Here is a 26925-nt window from a genome sequence, read left to right as displayed (position 1 = left end):
GCTTTTCAGCAGCAGTGATTCCCCAGCCCCTTCTTCTGGGCCAGTAGAAGCCCCCTCCCATGATGGAGACAGAGAATGACAAGTGTCTTTAGTTTTTCCATGCCTCCCTTCCAGGCAAGGCTAGTGCATCTGACTGGCTCTAACCAATGACATAAAAGGGGAAGCCTTTGCAGGGTATCCTGGGAAAGAGTTCCTCCCTAATGAGAGAGACTTGCAGAGCATCCTCGTCCTCCCCTTCTCGCCTCGAGTCTTATTCTGTGAGGGTGTGATGTACGGCACTGCAGCAGCCATTCTGTGATCAGGAGAGGAAGGTCAGGAGAGCTACAGAGAAGCCAACCCAAAGGCTTTTTGAGGCACTCTATCAACCCTGGAACTCTCTTCCTTTTGATTTCTTATCAAGTGAGAAAAACCTCTTATTATTTAAATCTCTTTTGGTACAGTGTCCTGTTACTTACAGCCCAAAGCTCCCTGACTGGTAGGGGTCAGTTCCAGTTCATTTTATAGATAAGGAAACTGAACAAATGAAGCAAGTCACAGAGTTAGTAAGCATTAACATTTATCGAGTGCCTACTGTGGGCCAAACACTGTGCTACATGCTTTACCTACATTATCTCATCTGACTCTGGGAACTACCCTGCAGGGTGGGCATCACTAGCCCCACTTTACAGCTGAAGACACAGATGCTTAGGGAAGCCAAATAACCTGCCAGGGGTCACATGTCATCGCAAAGTGGCAGGGGTAGGATTTGAACCCAGATCTGAGTCCAAATCCCGTGGTTTGTCTCCTGTGCTAACAGAGTCAGTATGTATCCACTCCTTCCTTTCACAAATCTTTACTGTCTTCGCTACACCAAGCTGTGTGCAAGGCACTGGGCGCTCAAGCGATGAGCAGGGCAGTTCCTGCCCTCCAGGGACAGAAGTGGGGCGGCAGGTATGGGAAGAGCTGCAGTGCAGTGTGCCGGGGGTCATGGGGGCAGGTCACTGGACAGACAGGTGGAGATGCATCCTGTCCGGGAGGTGAGGAGGGTCTGGGAAGGCTTCCTGGAGGTGACCCCCAAGGAGATGAATACGCGCAAGTGTTTGGTCCAGTGAGGATGACAAAGATAAAAAAAAAAAAAAGCCCAGCTAAGACTCAAGGCACAGAGGAGTTTACTCAAGGGGCCCATGCTGGGACTGAGGGGGCGCGGCTCCTGGAAATAATGCAGAAGCAAAACCTTCTTCTACTTCCTGTCCCCAAAACCCACCACTTCCGGCCTCAGCAACACTATCTGTGTGCTCCGACGCCCTCCGTCCCAGTCTGGGGGCTCCGCCTGCCCCTGCACAGCACCCAAGCTGTCCCCAGCCCCATCTGCTCCTCCACAGCACCCAAGCTGTCCCCAGCCCAGAGAAAGGCTGCCTCATCTTTGTTCCTCCACCTCCGGATCACTGTCCTGGTTTCTCCAAACAGCTTCACCAGCTTTCCAACAACCCCCTCCGGCCCTCCAAACTTTCCCCTGCACATCCCTGAAGGCCAAGCCCACGCTCCTAGCCACTCTACTATTCTGATCCTAACACTCACTGAACCTACCCCCATCGCAGCACTTAGCCCATCCATCCACTCTTAAACCAGTCAACCGGGGACTTCCCTGGTGGTTCTAGTGGTTAAGAATCCGCCTTCCAATGCAGGGGACACAGTTTGACCCCTAGTCCTGGAATATTCCACATGCCAGGGCTTCCCTTATAGCTCAGTTGGTAAAGAATCCGCTTGCAATGCAGGAGACCCTGGTTCGATTCCTGGGTTGGGAAGATCCCCTGGAGAAGGGATAGGCTACCCACTCCAGTATTCTGGCCTGGCGGATTCCATGGACTGTATAGTCCATGGGGTCACAAAGAGTCAGACATGACTGAGCGACTTTCCCTTTCACTTTGGGGAATGGAGCCCACACACTGCAACTGCTGAAGACGGCACGCCCTAGAGCCCGCGCCCAGCAATAGGAGAAGTGAGGCAATGCGCACCGCAGTCAGGGAGAAGCCCTGCTCGCTGCAACTAGAGCAAGCCCAAGCGCAGTAACGGAGACCCGGCACGGTCATAAATACATAAATAAGTGAATAAAAATGAAAACAAAACAAAACACACAAACCCAGACACCTGGTTTAGCCCCCTGATTGTAAGCACCAGGAGAACAGGAGCCAGGCCTTGCTTTTCTTTGCGTTCTCCACAGGGCCTTTCACAATCCTCAGTATACAATAGGTGCTCACTGAATGCAGAGACATCTTGTCCTGCATTAGGGGGTGTCCTCCTTGAGTGTAGGGGCAGAGGTGGCCCTGTTGATCTTATTCACGAACACTTTTCATGTGCTTCAAGCGGTGCCTGGTCAAACAGCAGGTGCTCCTTAAATGCCTTGTGAAGGTATCAAGGAGTGGGTACCGAATGAGGGATCGCTGTCCCCCTACGATGTGAGTTCCCTAAAGGCGAGGACAACGGCTTTGTCCCCTTTGTACCGTCTGGTAGCACCTGGAAGGCTGCCTGGCTGCCAGAAATCATCTCCTTGAAATAGCACGACTTGAAATATCTCTCTCTGTGAGATAGAAGCACTCACCTTTGCTCGGGCTCTGGAAAGAGCTGGGACAAGGAGATGCCGCAGAGGGCGGCGTAGGTGAAGCGGTTGGCCTCGGTCAGCTCCCGGCCCGTGGGCAGACGCGGCTCCCCCTCCACACCTGGCTCAGCCACCCGGGGCAGCCTCGGGCCCGACCCGTCCCTTGCGGCCATTTCCAGTCCTGCAGGGAAAAATCCCAGTGAAAGGCTGCTTTCAGCAGGTTGGCAAAGCCTCCTTCAACAGGACACAAACTACCCATCATAAAAGAGAAAATGGATGGATCAGCCCTCATTCAAATGAAAAACTTCTAGTTATCATCTTTAAGAGACTGGGCGGTGGGGGAGGGGGAGATATTTTCAAATGTGTTTATCACAAAGGCTGAATATCCCCAGAAGGATAACAACTCTTACAAGTCACTGAGAAAAAGAAACAAAGCAAATTTTTTTTTCTTTTTTTTTTTTTAATTTTATTTAATTTTTAAACTTTACATAATTGTATTAGTTTTGCCAGCAAAAGACCTGAATAGGTACTTCACAAAAGATATCATGTATCTTTACAAAAGTGGTCTATAACAGCACGTGCAGAGATGTTCAACATCATCATGAATCAGAGAAACAAAAATAAAAACCCCAGTAAGACATGGCTACTCACCCATCAGAATGGCTAAACTTGAAAACCTGACAACACCAAGTGCTGACGAAGAAAAAAGACAGAACTTGCAAACATACTGGCGGAGTGTGAATCACCCACTGAGGACATGGAAATGAAAACCTCCAGTGAGGGATGTCCCTGGTGGTCAGCGGCTCGGACTCCACTCCCCTAGTGCAGGGGGCCTGGGTTCAATCCCTGGTTGGGGAACTAGATCCCACATGCTGCAACCAAGGGCTCGAATGCCGAAGACTAAAGATCTTGCAACTAACACCTGACCCAGCAAACAAATTTTAAAAGGAAAAAAGCCCAAGTCCATTCGCCTATCAGAATGGTTAAAACTAAAAAAGACCTATAATACTAACAGAACAAGCAGCAAATAGAACTTTCATATGCAGCTGGGGAAAATGTAACTTGGTATAACCATAGGCAAAATGGTCTCACTTTATCCAGTAAAGTTAAACAAATGTCTTCCCTGCTGCTGCTGCTGCTAAGTCGCTTCAGTCGTGTCTGACTCTGAGTGACCCCACAGACGGCAGCCCACCAGGCTCCCCCGTCCCTGGGATCCTCCAGGCAAGAACACTGGAGTGGGTTGCCATTTCCTTCTCCGATGCATGAAAGTGAAAAGTGAAAGTGAAGTTGCTTAGTTGTGTCCAACTCTTAGCAACCCCATGGACTGCAGCCTACCAGGCTCCTCCATCCATGGGACTTTCCAGGCAAGAGTACTGGAGTGGGATGCCATTGCCTTCTCCAAATGTCTTCCCTACACCCCAGCAATTCCACTCCTGAGAAATGAGGGCTTATGTCCCCCAAAAGACATGTACATGAATGCTCAGAGAAACTTCATTCGTAACAGTCCTAAATGAAACCACCCACACGTTCACCCACGGGTGGATCGGACGTCCTATGTCTAGTCATGCCATGGAATGTACACAGCAATGAAAAAGAACAAAGCCTGACGCACAGGCTTCAACACGAGTGAATCTTAATGATAAGCAGACAGTCATTCGCTAGAGCGTATACTGTAGAATTATGTTTATATGAACTTGAAGAATAGGTCAAACCAATCTATAGCGAGAAGGGTCAGAAGAGGGGTTGCCATTGGAGGAATACTGGCCCAGAAGGGATACAGAAAGGCTTCTAGGTGAAGAAAACGTTCTGTTTCTTGACCCAGGTGGTGATTTTAAAATCCACTGAACTGTATACTTAAGATTTGTGTATTTGGGGGACTTCCCTGGTGGTCCAGTGGTTAAGAATCTGCTTTCCGATGCAGGAGACGTGAGTTCGACCCCTGATTGGGAAACCAAGATCCCACATTCTGAGGGGCAACTAAGCCCCACCGCAACAACTGAGCCCGAGCTCTCTGGAGTCCATGCGGCACACGAGAGAAGCCGGCATGGCATGCCGCAGAGAAGCCCAGCGCAGCCACAGAAGAGGGGCAGGGAGAGAGTAAGGCCTCCCTGCCCTCCCTCTGCCCCTCCCTCTACTCTGTTCTTCTTTGCCGGCGGCTGAAGTGGACGGAGGGAAGGCAGGCATAGGGACAAACCCCGCCAAGCCAGGCCTCCAAGGGCCCTGGGAGGGGGGACCAGGAAGGGTAGCCAGACCACAGGCACTGCAGATACAAATGCAGGCTCAGGACCAGGCAGACAGTGTGATGGGAAGAAGGTGTGGGACTTGGGGAAGCTCAACCTCTCTGCACTGAGATTCCTTCACCTACAAATGAACTATAATAGTATGTGTCTGGAAGATCTGTGCAAGCAACGAGGAACACCGCCGTGCAAGTCAGTATTTATAAAGCACTGAAAAGACAGAACTTGGCACTGGGCTCACACTACATTAATGTTAAAGAAATAAATTAATAAAATTATCAACAAACAAGTGCTCAGCACTGTGCCTGGCATGCAGCAAAGGGGCATAAATAAGAGTAAGAGGCAACCAAAGGGACCCGTCGCTGGATGCCAGGCCCCCAGGCTGCGTTTTAACACACACTGTCTCAGCTGGCTCTACGAGCCAGGTACTAACACACTAACACTTTCTCCCTGTTCCTGGGGGAACAGGCTCAGAGGAGGAGGATCTGGGCCCGGGTCATATGCCAGAGAACAGCACAATAGAACCCAAAGCTAGACCTCTTAGCCAGACATCTCACCCACCATCTCTTGTTTTTTTTGTTTGTTTGTTTTGCACCATCTCCGTTTTAAACATTCGTCTTATTGCCCAGAGATTTCTAGTTTAATACCCATATGCCACACTGACTTTGGCTCACAATTCATTCTCATCCAGCTGAGCAATAAAATCTTTTGTTCTCAAAATATTTCATCTATGGAGGGATTATTTAAAAGTTTGTTGGCAGCTAACATGGCATCTGTTTTTCAAAATAACTCTGAGCTAGTTAAAGCCACAAGCCAACATCTGGACAGCAGGCTAACAGCTCACAAAGCACTGTAAATCCATTTAATTCTTACAATTGCCAGGTAAGGTTAAGTAGCATGTGAGGCATTATGACTCTCTCCTGTAACTACAAGCTCAGAGAGGTCAAGTGATTTCCCCAAGGTCACACAATAAGTACGTGATGAAAATCAAACCAGACTTTGGTTCCAAACCCCATGTTCTCTCCTCTGCATCAGGCACAGGGATTCTCCTCCCTTCATTTCAGATGGAGAAACTGAGGGCCAGACAGGTTAAGACCTTGCCCAATGTCACCCAGCAAGACTGGCCTCCAACGGTTGCTCCAGGAACCCAGGTTCAAGATCTTTTGGAGTGGATTTCCCTAGCTCCTTGCTGTCCAAGGGATTCTCAAGAGTCTTCTCCAATATCACAGTTCAAAAGCATCAATTCTTCGGCGCTCAGCTTTCTTCACAGTCCAACTCTCACATCCATACATGACCAATGGAAAAACTATAGCCTTGACTAGACGGACCTTTGTCGGCAAAGTAACGTCTCTGCTTTTCAATATGCTCTCTAGGTTGGTCATAGCTTTTCAAGGAGATCAAATCAGTCCATCCTAAAGGAAATCAATTCTGAATATTCACTGGCTGGACTGATGCTGAAGCTTAAATTCCAATACTTTGGCCACCTGATGCGAAGAACTGACTCACTGGCAAAGACCCTGATGCTGGGAAAAATTGAAGGCGGGAGGAAAAGCGGATGACAGAGGATGAGATGGTTGGATGGCATCACCGATTTGCTGGACATGAGTTTGAGCAAGATCCGGGAGCTGGTGATGGACAGGGAGGCCTGGTGTGCTGCAGTCCATGGGGTCACAAAGAGTCAGACATGACTGAGCAACTGAACTGAACTCCCTGGCTCAGATAATCAGCACAGACCATGGCCGTGAACAAAGGGCACAGCAACAAACCATGAACTAAGATGATGACCGGGGACAGTGCATGGCCTTGATGTCAGCAGACTCGGCGATTCCTACTACCTTTAATCAACACCACCACATGCCACTTGGAGACTGGAGTAACTGCTGCTCCTACCCAGAGGAGCCCACGGTGGTATTTTATTGACCCTATGTTAGGTCTCAGCTCGAGAAGACACAGCCTTCTAATCAGAGAATCCTAAGCTGGCCTGCCTCTAACCACAGCGGGGAAGAGGGTGTGCTGAGTGCCCGAAGAACTCAGCTCAGGCCAAATTCATCCATTCATCCGTTCGTTCATCCATTCAACAAAACACACTCGTGACGCCCCTATAAATCCATTCTCTGCACAGCAGCCCGAGCGGCCTTGTTGTCACACATAGCGGTCATGTCACTCCGCTGCTTAAAGTCCTCCAGAGGCCTCCCATCGCCCCAGGATGAAGACCAGTCCTTTCATGGTGGTCTACACAGTCCTGGTCTGGCCTCTGCCTGCCTCTAAATCCCAGCCTGTACACCCCCTGCCCACCGCGCTCGCTGCACTAGAGCCACACTGACTGTCTTTCTGCTCTTCAAATACGCAAGCTGGTCCTCCCCCTGGGCCTCTGCACCTGCTGTCCTCCCAGCCCGGGACACTTTGCATTCGTCCTTCACATCATTCTGGCTTCAGCCCGAATGTCACCTCCTCTAGGCCAAGCTACTCTGCTTCTCTAACCCAGTACCCTGTTCTATTTTTGTAATACTTACTTCCGTCTTAAGTAATATATTTTTAGAGTATTTGTTTACTTGTGTGCATAAGGAGAATGCTAACTCCCCGAGGCAGGCCCTGGGTGTTTTTTCACTGCTGTACCCAGAGCTTTCTGAGCCAGCCGTGGAATACGGTTGCTGTTCAAACACTACTTGCTGGATGAATGAAGGATATATGATGCAGGATGCCCTGTTCTGGGCAGGCTTGGGGCAGATCATGGGACAAAACTGACAAATTTCCTGCCCTCAAGGGGCTCACATTCAGGAGGGAGACAGGCATTACTATACTGATATGTCATAATCATAGTAATTTAAGTAACTTGCCCATAATCACACAGCTACTAAGAGGTGGAACTGAGATTATTTTCACTCAGAGGAACTGAATGCATGATCCATGCTCTGAACAGTCACTAAATAAATAAGTAATAAGTGAAAGTGTTAGTCGCTCAGTCGTGCCCGACTCTTTGCAACCCTATGGACTGTAGCCCGCCAGGCTCCCCTGTCCATGGGATTCTCCAGGCAGGAATACTGGAGTGGGCGGCCATGCCCTCCTCCAGGGGCTCTTCCCCACCTGAAGACTGCACCTGCACTGAGAGCCTGGGGTCTCCTGCACGGCAGGTGGATTCTTTACCATCTGAGTCACCAGGAGGCAAGTGATGAGGAAGTAAGCAGATAAACAGGTAAATATTCAGTCAAGTACTCGGTGACGGCCAGGGAAGAGCAACCAGGGAGAGCGGAGTACGCAGTGATGAGGAAGGAGGGGGTGGCAGTGGCATCAGGCGAAAGGGGCCGTTCCAGCAGACGCCTGCAGGAGCTAAGACGGGCTGGAGAAGGCGATCTAGGAGGAGAAACAGCACAGTGGCAGACACAGACAGGTACCAGACGACGGCAAAGCAGTGGGGCAAGTGCTGCTGCAGAGGAAACCCAGACAGCCAGACACGCAGAGGAGAGCCCGGCACTGGCTTCCCGGAGAAGGCGACCTCAGATGGAGCGGGGTCAGTGGGAAGAGAGTGTTCCGGCAGAGGAGACAACGTGTCAGTCCCAAACGGAGAAGACAGAAGATGCTTTTGAAGAACCAAAAGGATGCTCAGTGTAGCCAGGGCTTGGGCAATGGGTGGGTGTAGAGGCGGGGAGGGAAGAAATGAGGTTGGAGGGGAAGCTGCCAGGGGCTACACCCTGAGGGGACCAAGCGCGCCTAGCTGAGGAGTCCAACCCGACAGTGCAGGCCAGGGCCGCGTGCAGAGCTGAGGGAGGGTGCACTGGGCCTCTCAGCGCTATTTCTGCAACTGCCCGTGAGTCCATAATCAATTCAAAAGAAACAAGCAGTGCGGCATTGCTATAGAATTTGAGAACCTCAACTTAAAATAAACCCAAATTAAATGTTCACCTCCACTTCAAATCAATCAGTTAATTTACCAAACACGTACCAGATGAGTACAATAAATATTACAGGTGCTGTCTTACATGCTGGGGAGCCAGCAGTGACTAAGACACACGGACAAGCACCTTCCAGCATGCAGATACACTGTAGCAGGGAGACAGACGGCAGGTAAACTCAAAACATTTAAAGGAAGATCATTCTATTCCACACCAGGACTTGGAAAGAAAATAGAAAGAGAACACTGAAAAAGAAAGATCATTTTAAACAATGACGAAAGTTCTGAAGAGAAAGAAACCTTATATAATGCTTATCCAGATTTCAAGAAACAACCTTGGCCTCCCTTCTCTCTAAGTCTGAAAACAGGCTGTTCAGCTTCTTGGAAGTTCCTGGAGAAATACGCAAATTGCCTTGGAGGAACAAACCAGAAAAACCAGCCCGCAGGTCCATAGGGTGTGGGACTGGGAGGAGGCCTGTGGGAAAGAGGGAGGTTAGCCCCAGGGCCCAGGGGAGCCCTGACCCTACTTCTGACCTTTGTCCCCCAGGTCTGTAGGCATCGATCATTCATCGAGAGCAGCCTGGCTCTTGGCATGAATTTTCGGTTCCAAGTCTTCATACCCTGAGCCATGGGTGCTGCACCCGCTGCTTGGCTAGCCTGGCGGCAGAGGGCTGGCACTGGATCTCCTCCACACCAGTATTCCGGGGCCCAGCCATTTGCGTGCCATGCAGTGAGTGCTCAGAAATCGCCTGTGACGTGAGCAAGTGAATGAACGAGTTTTGAGGTGTCAACAAAAGCTAGATTTTCCTGGTTATTCTCTTTGGAAAGGCACTCCTCACCCTTCCCTCGAGCATCAGATGAGGAAGGCAGATGGAACAAGGGCCCAGCACCTGAATTACCCAGAGACGCCCCAGAGCCCAGCGGGAGCGGAGAGAAGGTGTTTCTGAAGAACCAAAAAGATGCTCAGCGACCCAATAACGCTCAGCCCAAGGACGCCCAAAGATGCTCAGCGACCCAAACTTCAAATAATCTGAGCTTCATCCTAACAGGCCATTTTCTATGTTCAAGGAGCCAGAATACTTTCTGCCTCTTCAGGTCTCTTTTTGGCCATGCCGTGTGGCCTGTAGAACCTTAGTTCCCAGACCAGGAATCGAACCCAAGGCCCCTGCAGTGGAAGTGCAGACTCTTAACCCTCCAAAGGGTTTTTAATCAATTACCATCGGTAACATCCTTCCCCTGGATGTTACCTTCCTACGAGGCACGAGCATGTAGTATGACTGTAAACCAGGAGATTCAAGCCACAAGTCCAGCCATATTAAAAAGATAGACAAGTAAAACGCCTGGAAGAACAGTCATCACGGGGATCTCTGGATGGTGGGATACCAGAGACTCTTCTGGATTTCCCCAGTGCCACAGAGCTGTATTGCTTTTAAACTCTTAAGACAGTTATTTCATGTCTCGACCTGCATGGAGGGGATGGTTGGACTTACAGCAGGGTGGCTGACACTGACTGTCTGTACGCTGGGGTGGAGTGGGGCGGGTGGGGGTTGGTGGCTACAGATTCTGTATGATTTTAATCTTTTCTATGTTTAAATTTTATGAATTTTCAATAATGACTGTGTATTGACTATAAGATCAGAATGAAGAGATTTTTTTTAAATTTTTTTTTTGATGGGGACCATTTTAAAGTCTATGAATTTGTTACAATACTGCTTCTGTTTTATGTTATGGTTTTTTGGCCTGGAGGCATGTGGAATCTTAGCTCCCCAGCCAGGGATCGAACCCACACCCCCTGCATGGGAAGTAGAGGTCTTAACCACTGGACTGCCAGGGAAGTCCCTGATGGATTATGATTTTAAATCATAATATGGTGTGCTGATGTCAGCTCAGACTGGCACCTCTCCCAGATCTGCATTCAGTGATGCTGGGAGCCTGAAACGGGCCACAGAGGGGTTATTTCCATCACAGAAACTGGCAAGTGCCACGGACGAAGGGAATCTCTTTTCCAGGGAGGTGGTTAACAGTACATCGCGGGATACACAATACGATGCAGCTGTGTTTCTAAAAAACGCCTCACAGAGCACAGAGCACACAGACCACAAGGCGATCGCAGAGCATAAGGACCACAAGGCGATCACAGAGCATACGGACCACAAGGCAATCACAGAGCATAAGGACCACAAGGCGATCACAGAGCATAAGGACCACAAGGCAATCACAGAGCGTACGGACCACAAGGCGATCACAGAGCACACAGACCACAAGGCGATGCATCAAACGCTAACGGTCCTGACGCACACACTACCGTGTGCAAGTGAAAGTCGCTGAGTCGAGTTCAGCTCTGAACTGTCCATGGCATTCTCCAGGCCAGAATCCTGGAGTGGGCAGCCTATCTCTTCTCCAGGGGATCTTCCCAACCCAGGGATCAAACCCAGGTCTCCCACCTTGCAAGCACATTCTTTACCATCTGAGCCATAAGGGAAGCTCAAGAATGCAGGAGTGGGTGGCCTATCCCTTCTCCAGTGGATCTTCCTGACCCAGGAATCGAACCGGGGTCTCCTGCATTGCAGGCAGATTCTTTACCAACATTAGTTCAGTTCAGTTCAGTTGCTCAGTCATGTCCAACTCTGCGACCCCATGAACTGCAGTACACCAGGCCTCTATGTCCATCAACAACTCCCAGAGTCTACCCAAACCCATGTCCATCAAGTCAGTGATGCCATCCAGCCATCTCTTCCTCTGCCGTCCCCTTCTCCTCCTGCCCCCAATCCCTCCCAGCATCAGAGTCTTTTCCAATGAGTCAACTCTTTGCATGAGGTGACCAAAGGATTGGAGTTTCAGCTTCAACATCAGTCCTCCCAATAAACACCCAGGACTGATCTCCTTTAGGATGGAGTGGTTGGATCTTCTTGCAGTCCAAGGGACTCTCAAGAGTCTTCTCTAACACCACAGTTCAAAAGCATCAATTCTTCGGCGCTCAGCTTTCTTCACCGTCCAACTCTCACATCCATACATGACCACTGGGAAAACCATCACCTTGACTAGATGGACCTTTGTTGGCAAAGTAATGTCTCTGCTTTTAAATATGCTATCTAGGTTGGTCATAACTTTCCTTCTAAGCAGAAAACATCTTTTAATTTCATGGCTGCAATCACCATCTGCAGTGATTTTGGAGCCCCCCAAAATAAAGTCAGCCACTGTTTCCCCATCTATTTCCCATGAAGTGATGGGACCAGATGCCATGATCTTAGTTTTCTGAATGTTGAGGTTTAAGCCAACTTTTTCACTCTCCTCCTTCACTTTCATCAAGAGGCTTCTTAGTTCCTCTTCACTTTCTGCCATAAGGGTGGTGTCATCTGCATATCTGAGTTTATTGCTATTTCTCCCAGCAATCTTGATTCCAGCTTGTGCTTCTTCCAGCCCAGTGTTTCTCGTGATGCACTCTGCATATAAGGTAAATAAACAGGGTGACAATATACAGCCTTGACGTACTCCTTTTCCTATTTGAAACCAGTCTGTTGTTCCATGTCCAGTTCTAACTGTTGCTTCCTGACCTGCATACAGGTTTATCAAGAGACATGTCAGATGGTCTGATATTCCCATCTCTTTAAGAATTTTCCACAGTTGATTGTGATCCACACAGTCAAAGGCTTTGACATAGTCAATAAAGCAGAAATAGATGTTTTTCTATAACTCACTTGCTTTTTTGATGATCCAGCAGATGTTGGCAATTTGATCTCTGGTTCCTCTGTCTTTTCTAAATCCAGCTTGAACATCTGGAAGTTCACGGTTCACATGTTGCTGAAGCCTGGCTTGGAGAATTTTGAGCATTACTTTACTAGCGTGTGAGATGAGTGCAATTGTGTGGTAGTTTGAGCATTCTTTGGCATTGCCTTTCTTTGGGATTGGAATGAAAACTGACCTTTCCCAGTCCTGTGGCCACTGCTGAGTTTTCCAAGCTTGCTGGCATATTGAGTGCAGCACTCTCACAGCATCATCTTTCAGGATTTGAAATAGCTCAACTGGAATTCCATCATCTCCACTAGCTTTGTTCGTAGTGATGCTTTCTAAGGCCCACTTGACTTCACATTTCAGGATGTCTGGCTCTAGGTCAGTGATCACACCATCGTGATTATCTGGGTCATGAAGATCTTTTTTGTACAGTTCTTCTGTGTATTCTTGCCACCTCTTCTTAGTAGCTTCTGCTTCTCTTAGGTCCATACCATTTCTGTCCTTTATCGAGCCCATCTTTGCATGAAATGTTCCCTTGGTATCTCTAATTTTCTTGAAGAGATGTCTAGTCTTTCCCATTCTGCTGTTTCCCTCTATTTCTTTGCATTGATCGCTGCAGGAGGCTTTCTTATCTCTTCTTGCTATTCTTTGGAACCCTGCATTCAAATGAGAATATCTTTCCTTTTCTCCTTTGTTTTTCGCTTCTCTTCTTTTCACAGCTATTTGTAAGGCCTCCTCAGACAGCCATTTTGTTTTTTTGCATTTCTTTTCCATGCGGATGGTCTTGATCCCTGTCTCCTGTACAATGTCACAAACCTCCGTCCATAGTTCATCAGGCACTCTGTCTATCAGATCTAGTCCCTTAAATCTATTTCTCACTTCCATTGTATAATCATAAGGGATTTGATTTATGTCATACCTGAATGGTCTAGTGGTTTTCCCTACTTTCTTCAATTTAAGTCTTAATTTGGCAATAAGGAGTTCATGATCTGAGCCACAGTCAGCTCCTGGTCTTGTTTTTGCTGACTGTATAGAGCGTCTCCATCTTTGGCTGCAAAGAATATAATCAATCTGATTTCGGTGTTGACCATCTGGTGATGTCCATGTGTAGAGTCTTCTCTTGTGTTGTTGGAAGAGGGTGTTTGCTATGATCAGTGCGTTTTCTTGGCAAAACTCTATTAGCCTTTGCCCTGCTTCATTCCATACTCCAAGGCCAAATTTGCCTGTTACTCCAGGTGTTTCTGGACTTCCTACTTTTGCATTCCAGTCCCCTATAATGAAAAGGACATCTTTTTTGGGTGTTAATTCTAAAAGGTCTTGTAGATCTTCATAGAACCGTTCAACTTCAGCTTCTTCAGCATTACTGGTTGGGGCATAGGCCTGGATCACCGTAATGCTGAATGGTTTGCCTTGGAAATGAACAGAGATCATTCTGTCATTTTTGAGACTGCATCCAAGTACTGCATTTCGGACGCTTTTGTTTACCATGATGGCTACTCCATTTCTTCTAAGGGATTCCTGCCCACAGTAGAAGATATAATGGTCATCTGAGTTAAATTCACCCATTCCAGTCCATTTTAGTTTGCTGATTCCTAGAATGTCGACGTTCACTCTTGCCACCTCCTGTTTGACCACTTCCAATTTGCCTTGATTCATGGACCTGATATTCCAGGTTCCTGTGCAATATTGCTTTTTACAGCATCAGACCTTGGTTCTTTACCAACATACACACTACCATATGTGAAACAGACAGCCAATGGGAAGCTGCTATGTAACACAGGGAGCCCAGCCTGGCCCTCTCTGATGACCTAGAAGGGTGGGAGGGAGGCTTGAGAGGGAGGGGATATATATACACACACACATACTTATGGCTGATTCGAGTTGTTGTATGGCAGAAGCCAACATAGCATTGTAAAGCAACTATCCTCCAGTTTTAAAAAAAAGTTAATGATCCTTTTCATTCGGTGGCAGGGCTGTGGGCCTAGAAGTAATCGGTTTTTATTCTTTTTTTTCTGGATTTCTAACATTTTTCTGTCGCAAGCTTATTAGAGCTTTTTTAAAAGAACATTTACCCATTTATCTGGCTGAGTCAGGTCTTAGCCACGGCACACAGGATCTTCCGCTGTGGCGTGTGGACTCTCTGCTTGTGGGGCAGAGGTGCCAGAGCACATGGGCTGTGGCAGGTGGGCCTACTCGCTCTGTGGCTTGTGGGATGCTAGGTCGTCCTGACCGGGGACTGAATCCAAGTCCTTTGCATCCAAGGTAGATTCTTTACCACTGGGCCATCAGGGAAGTCTTTATTAGAGCTTTAATAATTAAAACAAATCTTTTTAATTAAAATTTGTTGTGTTTTTGATCACTAGAAGGGGAGTGCTTTATCTCACAAAGCCCTGGCCTCATGTGGCCCAGCTGAGCCAGTGTGGTGAAGTGGGTGAAGTCACGATTAAGCCGCATTCCTTTGACCAGCAGGTCTTGTAATCAACAAGATGGACAAGGGCAACTCTCAGCCATCCGTGATGGTGGGATGGAGGAGCCCAGGGTTCCAACTCCACAGACTGGCCCGTCGGATGGGGTGGGCCCTAAACTCTTTCAATCGCGGGAGTGTGGTGGCGGCTGAGGTTGGAGGCGGGGGGCGCCACCTGGACCGTGTACACTGGCCCTCAGTGGCCTCCACTCCTTGGTCTGGATAGGGATCAGGATCCAGTCCAAAGCTGAACCGAGAGTCTCAAGTATGTCTGATTCTGAGAGAGAGGGCGAAAGGGTGCTGGATTCCTGCGGTGAGAAAAAGACCCTGCTGGTCAGGGCTGGAGGTGCCTCTGTGCCCAGGGTCACCTCACGTGCACAGGGCCGTCCAGCACATCACTGATGCGGGGAGTAGTCCCGACTCCCTGGGAATCTTGTCCCTGCCCAGGTGACAAGAAGATCCCAAGGAACGCTGAGAAAGGTCCACCTCTGCCCCAGGAGAGCCCCGCCGCTCAGGGAAACGACACGCACACGGGAGGTGCGTGGGGGGACACCGGTCCACGGCTGGACTCATGGCCCAGAGGCGGGATGCAGGCGGCCAGTCTGAAACGGGAACATGACTTTTGTCTTACAGGTCATATTCTCAGTCACCAAAGAAAACACAGGCTGGGTTATTTTTGTCAGTAGCAGGGGGCGTTGGTCATTCCCAAACATCTGTCCTGGGTTCTACAGGCACCCACAGAGGTGCTCGACCCACAGTTCTTGATGGATGCCATAAACAATGCAGTGGGATTCCTTCTTGTAGCGGCAAAAATCCCAAAGTCAGCACCGAGGAGAAACTCAGATGTGGTCAACATCATCCCTGAAAGTCCTCTGTTGTTGTCATTTAGTCGCTAAGTCGTGTCTGACTCTTTGCGACCCCACGGACTGTATCCCGCCAGGCTCCTCTGTCCATGGGATTCTCCAGGGAAGAATACTGGAGTGGGTTGCCATTTCCTTCTCCAGGGGATCTTTCTGACCCAGGGATCAAACCTGAATCTCGGGCACTGGCGGGTGGATTCCTTACCACTGAGCCACCAGGGAAGCCCTGAAAGTCCTTTAAATCATCATTAAAACTCCAAGGCCTTTCGACTTCCTGGTGGTCCACTGGTTAAGACTGCACTTCCACAGCTGGGGGCGCAAGTTCAATCCCTGGTTGGGGAAGTTCTGCAGGACCTAGTCTTTAAAAGATGTCACGCAAGAATGAACTTCTTTTGTTTTTCTTAAAAGCGAGCCAACTGTGGCCTTTTTTTTTTTTTTTTTAAATTTTGGTGTGTGTGTGTGTGTTGGCGAGGGGATTGCGGGGTAGGGGAGCCCGGTGCATCTGGGGCGTGATGTTCTTTTTCTCTCTCTCTTCCTCTTTTTCAGAGTTAAGTGGCCACAGGTGAATTTTTAAATGAGTCTGCAGTACTTCAGTGAAATAACCATCAGTAGGGTTTCCCCGGTGGCCCAGTGGCTGAAACTCCATACTTCCAATGCAGGGGGGCCAGGTTCCATCCTGGACTGGGGAACTAAGAGCCAGTGTTCTATGCCACAGCTAAGAATTTGCATGCTGCAACAAAAGATCCTGCATGCTGCAACTAAAACCCCATGCAGCCAAATTAAAAATAAATGAATAATATATACATCTGTTTTAAAAACAACCATTACTACAGAGATAACTACAGTGTCAGAGGAAGGCTGACGACCCAAGGAGAAGGAAAAGCATTGGGCCAAAGAAATCTTTTTGTAATAAACAGAGCTACAGCCCTGCTGTTAAGCCAGAAATTCTGAAGACTGTAGTTTAACGCGGACACACACACACACACACACACACACACACACACACACACACACCAAGACAATCCTGACATGGTCCTAGAAGCGGGGCTCCTAGGCAGGCCCAGCTTACTCCCCACTCTCAGCATTTTAGGAGACAAACCCATTCATTTTATACCTCTATGGGGAAGTTAAGCTGGAGGTCGGTGGTAACTGCACCATCTCAGGAGGTGTCCCGGCAGCAGTTTCAACACAGAAGAACCCGGAGGGTTTTGGACAATCCCAGCACAGACTGGAAAGAAAAAGAGGGAGTTGGCATGGAGGGCAAGCTCCCAGCCCACCCTGGCTTCGGGAGCCTGGAGGAGGGGCGGGGTGCTGGGGCAGGGCGGGAAGGCAACAGTGTGCTCAAAGGTGGACGCCCAGGTTCTCGGGTGTTTTGTCCTCATTTATCATCACGCCCTTCTTCCCTGACTCCCAGCAGAGTACAAGCTGCCATCATCTCTCTGGCAGGAGCCTCCTCTCCCACCTCTTTCCGCCCTTACCCCTAGCTATCCACCCCACAGCATCTAGAAAGCTCCACTCAAACGAGAGTCAGATCACGTCCCTTCCCTGCTCCAAACCTCCAGCCACTGCCTTCTCACCCAGAGCCTCCTCACAGTGGCCGCCGGGCCACGTGCACCCTGCCCTTCTCCTGCCGGGTCCTCCACTCATTTGGCTCCAGACACGCCCTCCTTTTGGATGCCAGAGGGTCCCACCAGGCGTGCTCCCGCCTTTGCACGGGCTGTTCCCTTTGCCGGAAATGCTCTTCCCCTAGGTAACCACGTGGTCAACTCCTTTCTCTCCTTCTGGTCTTTGCTTAAATCTCACAGCTCAGGGAAACCATGGCACCCCCAGCGTCTCCTCCCAATCCCTGTCAACTGGCTCCTCCACCTGGGCCAAAGCAGGCCTCACTCTGACACACCATACCCTTTCCTTGTTTATGTTTACTGCTTACTGTCTATCTCCTTCTGCCCACACGGAACATGGTAGGAACCGATAAACATTTGCTGAACAAAGGGCGGTTTCCACTAGGGATAACTAAAGTATAATTTAAGCGGCAAATCTGCCTGGCAAGGAAGGGGGAGAAATGGCAAAGTCTGCAATGGTTCATTTGACTGACTGGTTTTCAAATCGGTCCACAGGGTCCCAGGGACCTCTCCTACTCTGACGGGCAAGAGAAGACACGGGGGCAAGCCATCCATGCCCACCTTCAAATTGTAACAGTAAATGATCTAACAATGCCGCTTCTGCTTACATACCCAAAAGCACCAAAAGCACAGTCTCAAAAAGGTATTTGCACACCCATATTCACAGCAGCATTTTTCACAACAGCTAAAAGGTGGAGCAGAGAACATCCGGCAAAATGCCAGGCTGGATGAAGCACAAGCTGGATGGAATCAAGACTGCCAGGAGAAAGAGCAACCTTAGATATGCAGATGATACCACTCTAATGGCAGAAAGCAAAGAAGAACTAAAGAGGCTTTAGAGGAACTAAAGAGGAGAGTGAAAAAGCTGGTTTGAAACTCAAGATTAAAAAACCTAAGATCACAGCATCTGGTCCCATTATTTCATCATAAATAGAAGGGGAAAAAGTGGAAGCAGTGACAGATTTTATTTTCCTGAGCTCCAGAATCACTATGGACGGCGATTGCAGCCATGATATTAAAAGACTCCTGTTCCTTGGAAAGAAAGCTTTGACAAACCTAGACAATGTATTAGAAAGCAGAGACATCACTTTGCTGACAAAAATCAGTATAGTCAGAGCCGTGGTTTTTCCACTCATGGATGTGACAGTTGGACCATAAAGAAGGCTGAGCACAAAGAATTGCTGCTTTCAAACTGTGGTGCTGGAGAAGACTCTTGAGAGTCTCTTGGACTGCAAGGAGATCAGACCAGCCAATCCTAAAGAAATCAACCCTGAATATTCATTGGAAGGACTGATGCTGAAGCTAAAATTCCAATACTCTGGCCACCTGATGCAAAGAGCTAACTCACTGGAGAAGACCCTGATGCTGGGAAAGATTAAAGGCAGGAGGAGAAGGGGGCAACGGAGGGTGAGATGGTTGGATGGCATCACCAACTCAATGGACAAGAATTTGAGCAAACTCCTGGAGATACTGAAGGACAGAGGTACCTGGCATGATACAGTCCATGGGGTCTCAAAGAGTCAGACATGACTCAGTGACTGAACAACAACAAAAAAAGGGGGAGGCAAGCCAAGTGGCCATTGGTGGATGAAAGGATAAACAAAATGTGTTATATACATACAATGGAACATTTTTCAGCCTTAAAAGAAGGAAGTTCTAACACGCTGCAACATGGATAACCCTTGCAAGGACATTATGCTGAATGAAATCGACTAGTCCCAGAAAGACAAACACTGTATAGCTCCATTTATATGAGCTATTTAGAGTAACCAACATTGTAGAGATAGAATGTAAAGTAGGGGTCGCCAGGGGTTGGGGAGGGGGTGGGGAAGTTGTTGTTTAGTGGGTACAGAGTTTCAGATTAGCAAATTGAAATGGTCTGGAGATTGACTGCAGAAGAACGTGATTATACGTAATGGTACTGAACTGCACAGCTAAAAATGGTTAGGATGGTGAATTTTATGTTCTGTGTATTCCATCACAATTAATTTTTTAAATTAAAAAATTATAAATATTAGTACTTCATAAATATTAGCCATATGCCACTCTTTTCCAATTCATTTCCTCCCAACAATTCTGTAAGGTCGGTGCTATTATCTCTGTTTCATGGATGGAGAAAGAGGCCCTGACAAATAAACGGAAAGGCCACTACATAAGTGATGTGGGATTTCAATGAGCACCTGGGTCTTAGCTCAAGGAGGGCCTACACTGCTCCTCTTTGGTCTACTTTATACACTGAGGTGGCCCAAAAGACTTCAAACACAATCTGAAAACTGCCAAATTAGAATCTCACTAGCTCCATCTTGAACCGAGCAGGACCTAGGGGGCCTTTATGTGACAGACCCTCTCCCCCATGTCCTCTGCCTGCCAATTGTTTATGGAAAAGCTATAGTCTTCCAGGCCTCCCCGGAGCCAAGAATTAATGATTGAAAGGACTGCGTCATGACAAAAGCAGCAGTTTGGCCAGGAGAACCGGTAACAATTTAAACAGTCATATGGCAGTCAAAGAATCTTTAGTTCTTCCCTGAAGTCCTTAGATAACAGTGTCTGATACACAGTCCCTGAGTTGTTTTACAGATGATAAAACCACTATCAAATGGAAGGATGCAATTACTCCATGACCACGAGAACACAGCCCCCAGACCTCCTGGAGCCTGAGGATTGCTAATGCTAACTCCTGTGATACCACCCTGTTACCTCACCATCAACCAGTCAGAGACTTGTGCACAAGCTGATCACGCACCCTGTGACTCCCCACCCCCCCGTCAGCTGGTCTTTAAAACTGCTTCCCTGAAAAAGAAAACGCTTCCCTGTAAACCGACGCGGCCATTATGGAAAACCGTATGGAGGTTCCTTAAAGCCACAAATAGAGTTGCCATATGATCCAGCAATCTCATTCACAGGTGTGTATCCAGAATAAGCTATGATTTCAAAAGATACATGCATCCCAATGCTATATCAGCACTGTTTACAATAGCCTAGACAAGGAAGCAACCTAAATGCCCCACAACAGATGAATCGATAAAGAAGCTGCGTTAAATATACACAATGGAATGCTACTGAGCCATAAAAAAGAATGAAATAATGCCATTCACAGCAACAGGGAAGGCCTAGAGACTGCCATACGAGGTGAAGCCAGTCAGCCAGAGAAAGACAAATACTATCTGACATCACTCGTATGTAGAATCTGAAATATGACACAAGTGAAATTCTCTATGAAACAGAAAGACTCACAGACATAGATAAACAAGGTCCGACTGTATAAAACAGGGAACTACATTCAATATCCTGCAGCAAGCCATAATGGAAAGGAATGTGAAAAAGAATTATGTATATAAACGTATGACTGAATCACTTTACTATACACCAGCAACTAACAACACTGTCGATCAACTATGCATCGAAACAAAAACAAACGCTTCCCTGAAACCCATCAGGGAGTTTGGGTTTTTTTGGGAACGGCTGCCCTGACCTCCTGATCTGCCCTGTATAATAAATGCTGCACTTTTTCCTTCACCACAACAGGTCTCAGTAGCTGGACAGTAGATTGGTCTGGGCGAGTGAACAGACACAAGTTTGGTTCAGTAACGACCCCACTTTTCAACTTTATTTTCCCCACTCCCCTTCTAGCCAGCTTTCCCCCAAGCTGAGCCGCTGCTCCTTTCAGCCTACACTGGGTTTCCCACCTCGGGACGCAGCTCAAGCTGTTTTTTTTTCCTTGGCGCGGATCCTCATCTCCAAATAATGCCCTTCTTCAAAGTGAAAGTGAAAACCTTAGTCGCTCACTCGTGTCTGACTCTTTGTGACCCCATGGACTGTAGCCTACCAGGCTCCCCTGTCCACGGAATTCTTCAGGCAGGAATACAGGAGTGGGTTGCCATGCCCTCTTCCAGGGGATATTCCCCACCCAGGGGTCAAACCTGGGTCTCCAGCATTGCACGCAGATTCTTTACCATCTGAGCTATCAGAGGAGCCCCCTTCTTCAAAAGCACAGCTTACAAATAAAATCAGGGACTTCCCTGGTGGTCTGGTGGTTGAGAGTCCACCTGCCCACGCAGGAGACACAGGTTTGACCCTTGTCCAGGAAGACCCCACACGCTGAGGAGCAACTGAGCCTGTGTGCCACAGCTATTGAGCCTGCACACAAGTACTGAAGCCCGTGTACTTGGAGCCTGTGCTCCGCAACCAGAGAAGCCACCGCAACGAGAAGCCCACACACCACAAGCGGAGAGCAGCCCCTGCACGCTGCAACCGGGGAGAGCCCGCCGGCGGCGATGAAGACCCGGTGCAAGCATAAATTAAAATGAAAAGTCAGTGAAGAGCTCCGGCAGACTTACTCTCCTGATCCCAGCTCAGCCTCACCACTACCTTGCGAGGAAGAGACTAACACTGTCCCCATCTTACAGACGAGAAAACCGAGGCTCATAGAGGGGAGGGCCACGCCGGTGGCAAATGGGGGGACCAGGATACCCACCTCCCCAGGTGCACGTGACTTGAGACCCCAATCCAGCTCCGTTTTACTAAGGGGCCTCAGGGGCCGCCGTGAGACTTCTTGGATTTGTTCAGCCTGCCACCTCTGAAGCGCTGCGTATGCCTTCTCTGGGGGACCTCACCTCCTCTTGGGCATGAAGGCTGGTTGCCTACGTGCCTGTCTCCCCAAGCAGGATGGGCAGGGGGCAGTGGGTGATGCCCAGGACACCTGTGCTTTCCCACCTCCTCAGCAGAGCGCCTCCTTACGCAGGTGTAAGATATCAGGTGCCACCACTGCCCAGTGTGGCTTTTCGTAATCCAGTGTGCCACCACCTGGCAGTGAGGATAGGTTTGTCTATCTGTGGTCTATCTCCCTCATTAGAGAAAGCTCCATGAGGGCAGTGGCTACTGTGTCACGTTCCCTGATGTCTCCTAGAACAGTGCCTGGCAGAGCAGGTGAAAGAAGGAATGAACACCTACCCTCACAGCTAAGAAGTGACGTGTGCAATTTTTCTTTTTTGATGAAGGACAATAGAATTTTAGATAAAGCAAGTCCACAGGTGCACTCAAGAGCTGCTCCCAAAGAGATTTCATTACTGAGCATCTCAGAGCAAACTCCGAGCAGTCCCAGAAATTGTGAGGGTTACAGTTGGAGGTGGGGGTGTGTGACCGGGTGGAAGCTGAGATTAATCCCAGTGATATCTTACACAATTATACACAAGTATAATTACACTTTGACATAAACCTCCCACATACCTGGTGAAGTCCTGTGGCCTGGGGAACTTGGAATGCCGGTCGAGGTTGGGATCAGATCTGACAGATGAGTTGTTACCCTGGAAAAAGGGAGCTGAGGGAGGAGAAGCAGTCTAGAAGAGCCCGTGCAAAGGCCCTGAGGCAGCAGGCAGCAGCCTGCTTGAGTACAGAGGGCTACTGATAAAGTGGTCTGAGACACAGCTGGAGGAGGAGGCCAGGTGTAGGTGGGGCCCGGGTAGCAGGACTTTAAGGGCCATGCTGAGGTTTTTGTTCTTTACCCTAAGAAAGTAGGAAGCCACAGAAGGGTTTTGAGCAGAGGGTGGTACAATCGGATGGGTCTGGCCATCAAGAGGAGGGTGGCAAAGTGGCAAGTGGGTTCGATACCCTTTCTAGCCCCTTCTGCTCGTTGTAACATATTCAAGGCAGCGAGGGCCCCCCTCCCCCATTTCATCTGCTGCCGCAGTTTAAAATGTACAGCAATGGTCACAAAACCATCAGGTCATAAAGGACAGAGTGAGGATAAACCACCTAATGACATTTCTCAGGTCCCACGTGAGGGCCCGGGAGGCTGATCCAGCCACTTGCAGCCTCGTGGTACTAGTGCAGGGAAAGATGATCTCAGGCTCATGAGAAACTCTCCAGGCTGTGACGTTGATGAACTTCCCTCCCCACCACCCCAACCAGGGCAGCATGCGTCTTGTTGACCGCTGTACCCCAGTGTCTAAACGGTGCCATTCTGGTACATGCTCGGCCACGGCAACCAAGGCAGCCAACTGTGCCATCCAACCACTCCCAGGCCTTGGAAAGGCTCCGAGGGTGGCAGCTCTACACAGGGCCCTTTGTGGCTTTGGCCTCTTTCGTCCCCGTGACAACCCTGGGGACAGGTATTTTACAGGTGAGGCAACCGAGGCACAGACAGGTCACTTAGCTTGTTCAGGATGACTCCGGGAGCTGTGGACTGACGGCCTGAGCCACCTCTGTGTGATGCAGTACATGTGACCGCAAGGGTTCTGAGAGTTGAAACGCGGACTGCGACACACGCTCTATTTTCTGAGACAGCAGAGCAGGGAAGCTCAGGCTCCCAGCCTTCAGCCTCCCTCTGCCTCTTATATTTCTTTATGGAGAGCACTCACGGGTTATCCACAGGGTCACTGCTGCTAAGTCGCTTCAGTCGTGTCTGACTCTGTGCGACCCCATAGACGGCAGCCCACCAGGCTCCCCTGTCCCTGGGATTCTCCAGGCAAGAACACTGGAGTGGGTTGCCATTTCCTTCTCCAATGCATGAAAGTGAAAAGTGAAAGTGAAGCCGCTCAGTCGTGTCCAACTCTTCGAGACCTCGTGGACTGCAGCCTACCAGGCTCCTCCGTCCATGGGATTTGCCAGGCAAGAGTACTGGAGTGGGGTGCCATTGCCTTCTCTGACAGGGTCACTAGAGCCTCTAAATAAACACTACACCCTGGCTCACGCCTGAGTCGGCAAGGCCTCTGATGTGAGCCACAGCCTGGACCCTGCTTCCGATTTCCGAAGCCTTTCAGCACAGCACCACCAACGCTGTGAAGTATCGTGACTCCCACCTTATGACGAGAAAAGAGGCCAAGAGAGGTAGAATGACGCACCCGAGATTACACAGCTAGCTTTCCAGACTCTGAGGTCAGTTCAGGGACGCCCTCTACCCACCCAGCCCCTCCTCCCCAAATCCCTGGGGGTGGGGTTGGGGGAGCTCAGGCTGGCAAAGCATCCCAAACAAGGCCCGGTAGGACTTGGAGCTGTGAGCTTTCATCCCTTCCTGCCCTCTTCTCCGACTTCAGGGGGAGAAGATTCCAATGCTCCTCCTCATCCCTCCTCCCGCTCAGGCTGAAGGGCAGGGTTTACTCCACTCTCTGCAATTGCAATGTACCCCACCCAGCTACTGCTCACCCGCACCGCCCCCCCCCGGCCCCCCCCCCGCTCCCCCACCCCCTCCCCCCGCTCCCCCGTCCCCCCCCACCCCCCGCAGCTCTTGTCTCGATGACTTCTGTATTCTCAGTGCCTAAACCGCACACAGTAGGCGTTCAATAAGTATTTGGTAGACGCCCCCAAAGCTTAAAGGGCTTCATGTTTCTGCCCTGAAACGAACGCTGAGTTAGTGAACAGAGAACTCACTGTGACTCCTACGCCGCGTTAGGCAGTGGTGTCCAGACCAAGGCCTGGAGTCTAGCCCCGCTGTGGTCCTGCCTTCCTGCGCCACCCTGAGCAGGGCAGAGAGGAGACTGGAGGGGTGTGTGTGTGTGTGTGTCTGTGTTTCTGTGTGTGTCTGTGTGTGTGTGTGTAGCCCTCCTCTGTGCCAGGTGCTGGGTCAGGCTCTGGAGTCGGAGAATCCAGGTTCTTATTCTGACCTCCTTCCCAGCCGAGTGGTCTTGGGGAAGTTCCCTCCTCTCTCTGAGCCTCAGCTTACCCAGGTGTAAAATCCCCCCCCAAAGTTAGTAAATCGGTAGCAGAAATTCATCCTTCCTCTAACAATAGGAGTCAGGAGGCGGCCACCTGGGCTCCCTGTGACCCTGGGGCCTTTTCTCCAGAGGTTATTCCCAACACCTTCTCCTCCCTCCCAGTTTAAGTGTCTCCTGAGAGCTCAGAGGGCTACAGGGGCCAAAGAAGGCGGGGTGAGGAGCGCCCGAGGGGCCCCGTGAGCCACGGGGAAGCCCGGCGACCCCGGGTAACCTTGGGTTGGGCAAGCACCGTCCCCTCCCTGGCCCGGACCAGAGTCCTCATTTACCAGGGGAGGCCCGGCCTCAGTTTCCCCATCTGCGGCCAGGGCGTGTGGCTCTAAGCGCACTTCCGGCTCGGACGGAAAGCAAGAAGCCGCCCGGCGGCCTCGACTCCGGGCCGGTCGGCGCCGGGCCGCCGCCGCGCACTTGGCACCCGGGGTCGGGGGAGGGGGCAACGGGCCCGCGGGCCGGGCGGCGCGGGGCGGGGGCTCCCGCGGCGGGGCGCGCGCCCCTTACCTGACGGTGGCGGCGCGCCGGAGGCCAGGGCGCCGGGCTGCTCCGGCCCCGCCCCGCGCGCGGGTCCGGCGGGGCCCGCCGCCCAGCGCCCCGCCCCGCGCGCTCCCGGTGCTTCCGGGCTCCGGGCCCCGGAGCGTGTCCCGGGGTGCCCGGCTCAGGCAGGGGCCCGGCAGCCCCGCGCGAAACTCGCTCCGTGGGCCCGTGCGCCCTCGGGGACGCCGCGCGGCGCCCTCGCGGGTTCGGCTCTGCGGAAAGTGCTCGCCGGACTCGGTCCCCCAACGCCGAGAGCCGCGCGACCATCCGGGGGAAATCGTCAAAAGCAAATGATGTGAAATCAAAGAGCAGGCCACAGACACAGCCTTCCCGCCTAGGTAGACAGCCCCGTGAAGTTCACAGAGCGTTGAGATCTATCCATGCCGTCAAGTTTCCCTTCCGTTTCTTTGCCTTTGAGGTTTCCCCTGCCTGGCGCTGCAAAGACTGCAGGCGGGAGGAGAAGGGGACGACAGAGAATGAGATGGTTGGATGGCATCACCGACTCGATGGACATGAGTTTGAGCAAGCTCCGGGAGTTGGTGATGGACAGGGAGGCCTGGCGTGCTGCAGTCCATGGGGTCGCAAAGAGTTGGACATGACTGAGCGACTGAACTGAACTGCCTGGTGCTGCAACCCTGGCTCTCCCTGCCGGTGCCCCACCTCGCCCACCCCTCCCCCCCACCCCTTCCCGCCACCACCCTAGGGTGGCATCTGTGAGTCTTCCCCATCCACCCAGCATGTCCAGTCAGAGAAAAAATAGTTCTGAACACCTACGGTGTGCCAGGTACTGTTTAAGTGCCTGGGGAGTCCCACTCCAGGCTTCGCGTCCTGTTCTATGTCAATTGTAGTGCTTCTCACTCTGTGAAATTGTTCTGGTTTATCTTCCTGTTTCTGTTTATTGCCTGCAGTCCCCACTAGAGTTTAAGAGCCAGGAGAGTCAGTCCTCTGCCGTGTGCCCAGCCCCAGGGACTGAGAATGATTCTGAACCCAGTACTTGGTTCAGAATGATATAATGAATGTGTTCAGTTCAGTGCAGTTCAGTCACTCAGTCATGTCCAACTCTGCGACCCCACGAACCGCAGCACACCAGGCCTCCCTGTCCATCACCGACTCCCGGAGTCTACCCAAACCCACGTGCATCAAGTCGATGATGCCATCCAACCATCTCATCCTCTGTCATCCCCTTCTCCTCCTGCCCTCAATCTTTCCCAGCATCAGAGTCTTTTCCAGTGAGTCAGTTTTTTGCATCAGGTGGCCAAAGTATTGGAGTTTCAGCCTCAACATCAGTCCTTCCAAAGAACACCCAGGA

At 50.3% G+C, this 26925-nt stretch overlaps 1 protein-coding gene across 9 annotated transcripts in view; it reads right to left on the bottom strand.

Moving 5' to 3' along the window:
• Positions 1-25640, bottom strand: part of TMCO4 (transmembrane and coiled-coil domains 4) — a 105691-nt gene extending 80051 nt beyond the window's left edge. For 6 of the 9 annotated variants that reach the window (XM_061394794.1, XM_061394830.1, XM_061394840.1 and 3 more), the window contains exons 1-3: positions 22606-22693; positions 16872-16985; positions 2579-2756 (exon numbers count right to left, since the gene is read on the bottom strand). In XM_061394794.1, the coding sequence (XP_061250778.1) occupies positions 2579-2748 (170 nt within the window). In that variant the 5' untranslated portion in view covers positions 2749-2756; positions 16872-16985; positions 22606-22693. Of the gene's footprint in view, positions 1-2578; positions 2757-16871; positions 16986-22605; positions 22694-25354; positions 25488-25583 lie in introns of those variants that run through there. The other 3 variants (XM_061394785.1, XM_061394806.1, XM_061394815.1) reach the window with 3 other exon arrangements.
• Between the last annotated feature and the right edge of the window lie 1285 nt (positions 25641-26925).

The sequence above is a fragment of the Bos javanicus genome, chromosome 2, assembly GCF_032452875.1.
Source record: "Bos javanicus breed banteng chromosome 2, ARS-OSU_banteng_1.0, whole genome shotgun sequence".
Taxonomy (NCBI): Eukaryota; Metazoa; Chordata; class Mammalia; order Artiodactyla; family Bovidae; genus Bos; species Bos javanicus.
Note: the sequence above shows the minus strand (reverse complement) of the source record. Positions and strands in the feature narration are given on the sequence as shown.